The sequence below is a fragment of the Macrosteles quadrilineatus genome, unplaced genomic scaffold, assembly GCF_028750875.1.
Source record: "Macrosteles quadrilineatus isolate MER2022 unplaced genomic scaffold, UCM_ALF_1.0 Scaffold_3__2_contigs__length_128488019, whole genome shotgun sequence".
NCBI classification, from domain to species: Eukaryota; Metazoa; Arthropoda; class Insecta; order Hemiptera; family Cicadellidae; genus Macrosteles; species Macrosteles quadrilineatus.
Genome location: NW_026542596.1, coordinates 30,208,179 through 30,219,807, shown reverse-complemented (window position 1 = coordinate 30,219,807; position 11,629 = coordinate 30,208,179). Strand labels below are relative to the sequence as shown.

The following is an 11,629-nucleotide window of genomic DNA, read 5'->3' as shown; positions in this document are numbered from 1 at the left end:
GTATGTTGCTGGTAAAATCACTTTTTGAGTTAAGCTTTATTTCCACTTTTAATTATGTTCACGTTGCCTTAGTTTTATTAGAAGAGTGTTTTATTTTCTCATTATAAAATGTTTGTTTGGCTTGGTGTATTGATTCTTTTAGGTTCCTTTTTCTTAACCTTAATCTTTTGATATGTGTCAAAATTTTGTCTTATCCTACCTAGCTTTTCCAGTTCATTTATCTCACTCTTTTTTTTAAATAACTCCTTTGATTCCATTTACATTTACTATATCCACTATCTGCACTTAAAACTTTGGGAAAATTAACATCAAAAATGTAACTAAAAATAGAAAAAAATGCATCATACTTTTTATCTACAGATGACTGGTAAACATCATACCAAGTCTCATTGCCTAAATCACTGAGAAAGGTTTTTAAGTTATTCTCTGTAAATTTCTGTGCCTTTTCTTTGTTTTCTTTTTATCTTACTTTTAAATCCACAATTTCAAGAAGTTGTGCATCGTGATCAGACACATGAGTAATGATTCCGGTTACAATTAATTGCACATGATCTATATTAGTGATAATATTGTCTATTGCTGATCTAGTTTTCAGTGTAACCCTAGTAGGAAAATTTACTTTATATGACATATTATACATCTCAAAATGCTCAAAAATCTATAATACAATGAGTTATGATTTAAAATATCTATGTTTACATCTCCAGCTATAATGATGTTTTCATATTTCTTAGTCAATATATCTAGTGTAGTTTCTAGTTTGGATAAAAAAGGATCATTGTATTTATATTCTGGAGTCCTATATACACCATCAGTACAAAAGACATGCTTTCAACTATTACTTCAACCAAACAGCACTCAAACTCCTTCTCTGATGTTATATTTTGTATTCCTTTTAGTGCAACCTCTTTAATATTGTAATTTTATATAATTTCTTAATTAATACAAGATAAGATAAGATAAGATAAGATTAATTGTATATAATTGTATTGTATATAATTCTGACAACAGCTGGAGTTTCATAACAATGTTAATCTTATGGAGAAATGTGAAACTTTAAAGGGACCCAGGGCCTCAATCTCTAATTATTTCCTTAAAAAGAAAGTTTCTTGCACAACTTCACGTTACGCTCTTGCTCTTTCCAATGACACCAAAAACATGTTAATCGGTTCGAGTTTTATCGGTTTGAGTTTCGGAGGAGTAATTGTCACAAAAAACCTGCTTGCGTATTAATAAGTACCTAGATATGTGGTCAAAGTTGTCCTTTGACTATGGTTGTACTATGTGATTTAGGGCATACACTTACCCCACTTAACCTTAAAACAGTAAATTAATAGCTTATTCCCTACATGGGAAATTTGCTAAAATGTTGACATTCGGGTCTCATGATGAAATCAGGTTGGGGAAGAATCTATCTGGGCTTTGGTAGGTAGCCTATTGATTTAAGAGAATGCAAATTGTTGAATTATCACGACAAAAACGTTAGACATCTTACATGATTGCGGAGCAATCGTGGGGAACATCTTTGTGGGGATATCATCTCATCTCCCACGATCACGGTGAAATTATAAACGTCTCGTGAGAAACCGGTAACAGTGTTTGCCGTTAAGGAAATAAGGTCCGGCGATTTAGTTTGTTCATTTAAAAAGTTCTTTAGTTGGCCCACAAATTGCGCTAGGCCTATATCTTGAACTATGAATACAGTAGAACTAAGTACCTATTAAATTCCCATAATAAAGATGTAGCCAGTTTTCGAATAAAAATTAACGTAACTGTATTTAACCAGCCATCAGTGTTCAATTACTGATTTTGTCGAGCTTGCAGACTTTGTAACTTGAACACCTAAGACTAACGTCTAAATCAACCCATCTTAGATCATATCCTGGACGCCACTGCTACCAAAATAACGGCAATTGTGGTAAATAATCCTTTCAAAGCAAATTCCAACAAGAGACGTACTGGTCAACAAAAGAAAAAAAAAGGCTAGGTTTTTTTTTGTAAAAAATACTACAGTAGACCTTAAAATTACAAAGACGGACATCGCTTGTTTAAGGGTAAAGGTGGGCCCTCCCACCAGCAACATATTAAGAAAGCTTAATTTGGATTATACCGGTACGGGAATCTGCAGTACATGTGGAAAGACGTCAGCACTTATCTCTTGTCAGTTGACAACCCAGCCACATTTGTCAGTGTCGGCCGAACAGACGAGTGCTGTACTAAAGCACCACACTTGTGCTCGCAGGTGAGATTAGACTAACTATATAAGCACCAGTGGGTTAGCAGTTCGACTTGCCGTGGAATACTGTTACTCGCTATACTCGTAAAACTGTCTCGAATAGTTCAAATCAACACCATACATGTCATGGCAAAATAGATTTTAAATAAATGTCTTACCTTGCACTGATCGTCTTGCTCATGCTCGCGTTTGACACCTTTCTCCGGTAGTCTGTGGATCCCGCCCATGAAGGATGATATTTTGGAAGTTTCTCTGGCATTAGTAGTAGTACGACTTCCCTGATGCAGTGAGGTGAACTGCGGTGAGTTTCTGCTTTTATTGTCATTTGAATGTTTTGATGAATATTTGGCATTGTGAGCTGCCAAATTTTGTACTGTAAGCTGAGAACTCTGAGGCACATGTTTGGCAGTTGAATGTTGCCCCCTTTGACTGAGTATATTTTGACTTCTGCTCGGTCCTTGCTGCTTCAGTATTGGTCTCGAGGTTCCTGCCTCTGCTGTTCTTAGTCTTGACTGGGACTGCCCAGATGTTCCAGTTGACTTGGCCACATTTGATAACTTTGCTGGCGCAGTTTGTCTTGAATTGGTTCTTTGAGAAGTTTGGTTCGTGGCCCGGGTTGTAACTTGTCTACTTTGCAATGCTGAGTTTCCGTTGTGTAAAGCTACTTGAGAAGACATTCCATGTTGATTTTCCTCCCTGGAAAAGTTACACAACTAAATTAGTGTTCAACTTGTGAGAGTTTTTTTTAGCAAATGTTTTCTTTTAACACTGTAAAAGATTTATTTATTGTTTTGGTTGGGTGAAACTGGAAACAAGTATTTTTAATTATTGTACACGGACCATTACCATCTAGGTCTTAGATTACCGCATTGTCAATAGCAGTAAATACTTTTAAGATGTGGTACTGACCAGCAGACCACAACCAGAGAGCCAACACAAAAACAATCGAAATGAAAGAAAAAAATCATAAAATATTCTTATACTATAGGTCAACCACTTAGAAAAGAACCTGCGCGCTAATGCCATTAGCATTGGCATGCAGGTTCTTTTCTAAGGGGTCGACCTATAGCTGAACTAGTCAAATGTAGGCCTATAATATTAATAGTCCTACCATATGCCTACCAAAAACATACACATATAAATGCCCATTCAATTCAATTCAAACTTATTTATTCATTATTTTGTACATATATAAATACATTGAATAGTGTCAGGTTGTACAACTCAAACTAGCCCAAGTGACAATCTCATCCACTCTATGCAGGAGACTGTAAAGTTATTGTCGAGACCACGTAAGTTTGCAGTTGAGGGAGGAGCCTATTTACCATATGGTTTTGAATGGACCAATAAGAACCGTGCGGTGTTGCCAAATCTAATAATACCAGCTGATTTGAAAATGCTTAGTATATTTTAAACTACTAAGTATATTTTAAACTGCTTAATTCTTGTAAACTAGCTCCAGATGATATGAATAGTTTTTTTGCCACCATGGGAACTGGTAGGCTAATAATATTAACCCTGATGTTCTAAACTATTACAAATCTAACATTGCTAAACACGTTTCTGGGACTTTTAGTTTCTCTGAAGTAAGTGAAGGCCAAGTAAAAATGGCCATGAATAGCATAACTTCAGCATCTGCTGGAATAGACGGAATCAACATTCATATGATTAAGTCACTAAGCCCTTACTGCCTCCCTGTAATAACACGCCTAATAAACACGTCATTAAGAACGGGTAGTTTCCCAGAATGTTGGAAACATAGCCTGGTAATCCCCCTTCCTAAGACGAACAATGCATCCATGGTTTCACACTTTAGACCAGTATCATTGTTGCCTTCGTTGTCAAAACTCCTAGAGAAGGTTGTTGTAGACCAGATAACGCATTTCATTGATGCAGAGCAAATTTTAGATGTTAACCAATCTGGTTTTAGAAGGGGACACAGTACATGCACAGCTTTGCTTAACATGATTGATGAAATTTACAAAGCCAAAAATAATAAGCTATGCAGCGTATTGTCGTCGTTAGATTATACACAGGCGTTTGATTCTGTAAACCATAGCTTGTTGATTTCAAAGTTAAAATATTTTAGATTTGATTGTAAGGCTCTAGAGTGGATGACCACATATTTGAGCGGGAGATCACAGATTACAAAGGTGGGCAATCAGCTCTCATCGTCAGTGGCAAAGACAGTCGGTGTTCCCCAGGGAAGTTGTCTTGGTCCTATCTTGTTCAATCTGTATATAGTAGGTATTGAATCAGTGTTGGATTTCGGGATTATGTATTCTTATGCTGATGACTGTCAAATCTTCTTATCATACCAGCCTACTTTGGTTGGGGAGGCATTACAGCATATGAGTAGTGACCTTTCAAAGGTTTGTGAATGGTCTAAGGATCATGGATTAAAGCTAAACCCTGAAAAATGTTCCGCTATACACTTTGCCAATACAGCAATCTATGAGCAGCTGGAAAAAAATAGCATCAAAGTTACAGTTAATAACTCAGAGCTTTCAACTTCCAAAAGCATTAAGATTCTTGGTGTGACAATTGACTCACAGCTGACTTTCTCTAGCCATGTAAAACAGATAAGCAAACGCGTTGTTGGAAAATTAAAAGTGCTTAATAGGTTTAGAACATTGCTCCCAGCAAACATCAAGTTGAGGTTGGTCAAATCCCTGATTTTCCCTACTTTAAATTACTGCCTACCTGTTTTTGGATACAGCTTAACACAGGAACAGATCACAATACTTCACAGGCTACAGAATTGCTCCCTAAGGTTCGTATACAAACTTAAAAAATATGATCATATAACAAGTCACCGTAGGATCTCAAATACAATGTCCATCCGAGAGAGCTGTGATAAGCAGGTTGCATGTATCGTCCACAAAACACTGGTCACTCAGGCACCACAGTACTTGAAGGAAAAACTGAAAGCGAGGTCAGCCGTGAGAGAGCGCAGAACTAGACAGGACTTGTTGCTTGACATACCAAGGGTTGTTCTTGATGCTGGGAGAAGGGGGTTTTCTTACTTCGGGCCGGCTCAGTACAATGCACTTCCTTGCAAGCTAAAAGCACTGTCTTACAACAGTTTTAAGAATCGCCTAAAGAGTTTGTAACTAATTTTATTTTGTTTCGTAGTTATAAGAGGTTTTATTTAGTTTAAGTCCTGACTTGAGTCAATTTGTAAAACAGTTTTGTAACTGAAATTCGCTCATGAATAAAGACCTTATTTATTTATTTATTTATTTAATTTGTGTTGTCAACAGGCGATGTGGCAACGTCGCACTAGCCTTGTCTTTTGACTGGCTGTCACCAACTGCAAACTTACGTGGTCCCGACAATACACAGTTGTTTGACTGTAATAGGTGAAACAAATCGTCAAAAGAATACAGAGCTATTTTAATCAGATATTCTTTTAATCTTATTTTTATTTATTTTTGTTACTGTACTTTCTTTTTTAATTTCTTTTGGAATTGCATTGAAATATCATTGACCGAAGTAGGAAGGTTTCTTTTCAAAAAATTGTGTTTGATGTTTATATGTTATTATGGAGTCTTTATGTCGAGTATTGTATTTGTTAGCTCTTATACCTGATTGTATATGTTCTAATACAATAAGTGTTTCAATACGGAGGATATTTATGCGACAAATGGGAATTTTAGAACATGTGAGCAATTAAAACAGGATGTAGGATAAAACAGGATTTTTGGCTCTAATGATTGTTTCTCTTAAACAGTCTTTCAGATAAAAACCAACCGTAATTGATTTAAATACTGTAATAATAGCAATTTCAAAAGATATGTTTCAACATGATGTACACCACATAGGCCTAGTTCTCTCAGAATAGAAAAGGAAATACATGAGAGGTAACACAGGATAGGAGGTAGATGATACCTCATCTCACCTGGGTTCCTGGTATACGACCATGATACTGACTTGTGAGTTAAGGTGTCCTCTACCTAGTGACTATGGGTATTACCCTGCGCGGCCTTATTTTTCCGCAAAAGGGCCACCAGTAGATTTTGCAGTGTGCAGTTTGCCATTTTAAGCCCATTTTTTATGACCCTCCTGTGTTCCTGGTATACGACCAGATACTGGATTGTGAGTTAAGGTAGGTTATCATCTACCTGGTGACTATATGGGTATTAACTTGTGCGGCCATATTTTCGGTCAAAGGGCCACCAGTAGATTTTGCAGTGTGCAGTTTGCCATTTTAAGCCCATTTTTTATGACCCTCCTGTGTTCCTGGTATACGACCAGATACTGGATTGTGAGTTAAGGTAGGCTATCATCTACCTGGTGACTATATGGGTATTACCCTGCGCGGCCTTATTTTTCCGCAAAAGGGCCACCAGTAGATTTTGCAGTGTGCAGTTTGCCATTTTAAGCCCATTTTTTATGACCTCCTGTGTTCCTGGTATACGACCATGATACTGACTTATGAGTTAAGGTGTCCTCTACCTGGTGACCATATGGGTATTAAGCAGTGCGGCCAGATTTGCCCGAAACAGTGCCGTTTATTGATTTTTAGAAGCGCGGGCACTACTTATTGGTGAGTTATTGGCAGCTTCACACAAGTAAAATTCCTTGCCCCAGAAATAAGTAGGGCATTATCCATGGGTTTGTAGGCCTACTGTCTTAACGACTAAATAGGAGATATGCCCAAAAAAAAAGGAAGCGCTGTGAGAACACCTAAGCTGGGAAGACTAAATTGGGCTCTAAGTAACTTAACTAGTGCATGCAACTAGCCTACGTGTCCTAAGCCATGAGCCTAGGCCTAAATTCATTTAGTTCTTCGCCTCTTCTACAGAAGCCATACCAAACATAACTTAGGCCTATGTTGCTTTCAAAGTTTCAGGTGCTGAAGAATAACAAGATTTAACTTAATAACTTAGTTTTAACCCTCCGAGTGTTAAGCGTCGCGTAATTGACGCACAACACACCTGTCATGGTGTTATGCGTCGCTTTTGCGACACACAAACATCGTTTACGGTGAAGGCTCTGAGACTTAACTTACTGAATCAGATTGAACTGGATGGAGATTGGTATCGTTCTTTTCGGCAGATTCTAAGCTTTCTCCTGATATCTGTTTCTAGACGCTTTTCATTTTAGTTCCGAAAATATTGTAGCAGACAGCTGACGTGCGTATTTGTAAACAACTTGGTTAACCTCGCACCGATGACTGATGTGTTTTATTACGTTTATCATTGTTTTAGTGTTTAAAAATAAAAAGTAGTGATATACGTGGTGCATTATAAGAAGATTTTTAAGTGATTTTGAAGGGCTGGTTGATGATCATGAAGAAGTAGGATGATAAAATATTGATATAAATTATCCGCCAGTTTTCTTGCTATGGTTAGATTATGCATTCTTAGCTAAGTTAAACCATAGACAAACAGAATAAATAGGAGACTGTCAAAGGAAGGTTCCGGCGCCCACCGCTAGGGTTTGCCGTGTAGTTACGGCGCACACCGCTGCAGGTGGGGAGCGCAGGAGCCGTATGCGACCAGCAGATGCTGCAGCGGTGTGCACCGTAACTACACAGCAAACCTAGCGGTGGACGCCAAAACTTCTGCTAACCGCAGCACAGTTGACGGTCTATAGTTATTCTATTTGTCTATTGTTGAACGTTAAACGCTAAATGTACAAAATCTGTTTTTCACCCATGAAACTTATTTATTTGCAAACTTAATTCCATAGGCTATATTATTATATTTTTGTAATCCTTATAAAATTTAGAGCAAAGTAGCTATTTTAAAATATTTGTAGACTTATAAATTATAAAATTGGACAACAAAGTTACCTTTAGGTTTAATGTAAAAATAAAACCGTTGAACGGGTGGGTAGGCCTACAGTTTCTTAACTGGGCTACACTAATATTGATTGAAACTATCGATTAATAATTGATATTTAAAAATGTAAGTTAGCCTATCTATTATAAAATTAAACTAAGGGGCGGTTCACGAGCTCTGGGACTTTATAGTCCGCGACCAGACGTTGGTCCCGGACTATATTTAAGCGCTGACCAAAAAACGGGTTCACGAGTCAGAGCCTAATGATGTGAAAGCCGGACCCAGTGTAGGTCGAGACCAAATCCGTAGCGGAGCCTAATGACAGGGATTCACAGGGAATTTCTGTTGAAACGTTGGTAACAACCAGTAACAACAGTCTGGAAACACATGTGAAGCCACTGCTGCTGACATACGCACTTCCATACAATAGGATGATCGTGTGAAAAAAGGCTGAACCAAAACGTCCAAAACGATTATTTTTCTCGTATTTCATTGTCCAATGCTCGCCTATGATAATCTATCTAAGTTTATTGATTTATAAACACAACAATCCACGTTTGTATGAAATCAGATAATGGAAGTCTTTAGTGAAATATATTTTTCTGTTTGCATTATTATAATTCAATTAAGATGCATGACATAAAATAACCGGGTATTTATAACCTGATGAATGCCTATTTTGCATAAATGCCCGATAATTTAGGATGATGATTTTTGGATAGGATAATTTTATCTAAACTTATTTAAATGGTACAATTATTGAAACTAAAATGTATTTAGAGGTACTGATTATTAGATATAAAAATCGTATGTGTGTGCTGGTTTTAATCGTGGCTGTAATCTAAGAAAAGGCCTATTCTTTCCGTTATTCTTATAGGCTACTCTTTAATAATCTAACTGTAAAATGTTTAAAATAATATTCTGTAGTTAGCTCGTAATATTATTTATGTTGACAGCTATGGTTTTCAATTTACATTTTCCGTTGTTGCGATTTTTAAAATCAGTTTCATTACAATGCGTTTATATTTAGGAAAACATTGTTTTTTTTTCTTTGGGCATAGTTTCGAACTGAAAATTTGATTTATTCTGCTTTCATTACCAAACAAATAGCTACCTACCATCCAAGCTTTACTAACATCCAATAAATCGCCAGTTTCTCGATGGAAAGTGCCATCAGCCAAAATATATTAGTGCAACTAACATTTTTTTTTTTTCAACTTAGAATACTGTAGGTAATGGAATTTGTTGTCGGGAAATCCGTGCCTTGGAGTGAATGCCTCAAATGACTCATTGACGGCATCTTTGGAACATTTAAATCTATCTTTAGATTCATCAAGTCATAAAAGGGTTTTAGTCATGATAACGAGCTGGTCCTATGCGAGGTAGTGGAGTGATGGTACATAATTGTTAACATAATACAGTATAGGTAGATAATTTATAGTCATATTCAATACACACGGCGACCAGTAAGTAGCCTACAACACGAGACGGTGATATCACCGCGAACCGTACTCAACGACTGACGGTTTGCTTGATGTTTCCCACGGCAAAAAACTATTTTTGATAATTATGTTAGATAATGATGGTTTAACTGTGGCTGATTAGTTATATGGTTAGCCTATATTTATATTCTACGCATAATTTTGTCGTTTAAAATGTAATAACATGGGGTTTATCAGTAAATATATCTTTCTTATGATACTACTTTGTTACGTGCATCATAATTTATCTGTCGTTTTAAGTTGTTTGATGATTTTTTTCATGTTTTATGAGCCTTTTTACCATTTTTACATAGTTTTTTAATATGGTGGTGTGGGTAATAAGATCAATTGTTCGGAATTTAATGAGGAACCATATTTAAAACATTAGTTTATAACAAATAATACAAATAAAGGAGCTAATGAGATGAAACCGGCATCATGTCACCTTAAACCTGCCTCCTACCAGGTCTGAGTTGGAGACCAAACACCATTGTTCTTTTGGGCCCGAACCATCTCATTTGGGCTTGGACTTGACTCGTGAACCCACTGGGACTAATGATCAGAAGCCGGGACTATCTGTAATTGGACTCGTGAACCCAACTTTTAAAACCGGGTTTTATCTCTGCACTAATTGTGTGCCACCTACTAACTTTTAAAACCGGGTTTTATCCCTGCACTAATTGTGTGCCGCCTATCAGTTTGGTCCGCGGGTTATATAGTCTCGAGCTCGTGAACCCGATTTTTTAAGTCGCGGCCCAAATGCCGGTTATTTCCGGATTCTGGGCTCAGACTACGATAGTCCTGAGCTCTTGAACCGCCCCTAAGTATCATAACCTAACCTAACCAATCAAACTTGCTGATGGTGAAATAATCGTATGAAAGTTTACTAATCTAATCCAAAGTTTCAATCAATTATAGTGTAGCCGAGTTAAGAAACTGTAGGCCTACCCAGGGAATGGGTTAACACAGTCGGATTGTAAACAGGTATAAGTAGCCTACCTAATATAACCTCAAATCCACCGGTAGTTACTTCATTCCAGGAAACTTCACTAAATTAATAGCTTATATACCATAGATAAAAACATGTTTTATCTATGCTTATACTCACTCTTCGTCTTCATCACTTGTAGTGTCATCACATCTCCTCAAACGCCTCCGTTTAATCAGCAAGTATGCCAACACTAAGATCATGGTATTGTGATCCATATATTCAGCATTTTGAAGAATCCTTTGCATTAATTCTTCTTGTTCTGGGTCAGTACTACAGCTACTGCTACTACTACTACTAGTGCTATTGATGTCGCTATCGCTCATTTTTTTAGTTTCGAAAAACGGTTAACTTGAGTTTTGAAAACAACTTTGCAGACTAGGCTATGTAACTTATTTGATGTTTTGTCACGGAAAATTAGTCTATCAATCCAAATTTCACTTGACACCTTGACAGGCAAGGCTGGCACTGCCGACGCAGCAAAACGAAGCAAACTACCGACTTAATAACTAAATAACGACTAAATTAAATAATAAAATAACTACTAAATAAACAGTAGTACTGGACTGGGCACTGTTATTGTTATTGTATTGGGCATTGGGCAAACGCGGATTGCGGAAACGACGGCAAACGGCAAAGATAAGTAAGAAAACAAGAGAGTAAAAAAAAAGGAAGAAGAACATATTCGTAGCAAGCAACAAGCAGGCCTGATGGAAAACCAACAGTAATTGCATTGCAACTTGCAAGACATCTAAGTTTTAGCGGGAACAGCTCACTTACTCTACAGATTATAGTCTATACGAGATTTGTAAATAATATTATAAATAGTATATATATAATAGAGGGTTCACTTACTCAACAGATCATAGTGCCTATGAGCCACGAGCCTGTGGTAAAATATTAGATTGCTCACTACACTACAGCTCATTTAGCTACACGATGCGTGGTTAGCGTTCGTGAAACTAGGCGCATAGATAAAACAAGGCGCTACGCCGGCATCGACTGCTGCGACTGCCTACATAAGTGTATTTTATCACCCCAATTATTTATCATCACGAAATAAATATGTAGGCCTACGCGCAAGCAAATTTATTACATTTTTGGACTGAATACTTTTAAAAATGGAGGGAGCGTG

General features: G+C 37.1%; 1 protein-coding gene across 1 annotated transcript; it reads right to left on the bottom strand.

Moving 5' to 3' along the window:
* Positions 1–2,104: 2,104 nt before the first annotated feature.
* LOC128989073 (uncharacterized) lies at positions 2,105–10,820 on the bottom strand. Its single transcript, XM_054410930.1, has 3 exons — positions 10,615–10,820; positions 2,395–2,932; positions 2,105–2,122 (listed from the first exon to the last, which is right to left on the bottom strand). Exons 1-3 carry the CDS (start codon positions 10,818–10,820, stop codon positions 2,105–2,107), a joined length of 762 nt encoding a protein of 253 aa, XP_054266905.1.
* Between the last annotated feature and the right edge of the window lie 809 nt (positions 10,821–11,629).

Excerpts from the sequence above, each read along its gene's own strand:
- LOC128989073 (XM_054410930.1), bottom strand. The coding sequence starts at position 10,820 with ATGAGCGATAGCGACATCAATAGCACTAGTAGTAGTAGTAGCAGTAGC. Across the intron at positions 2,933-10,614 it reads ACAAGTGATGAAGACGAAGA|GGAGGAAAATCAACATGGAA; the intron begins GTGAGTATAAGC and ends TAACTTTTCCAG.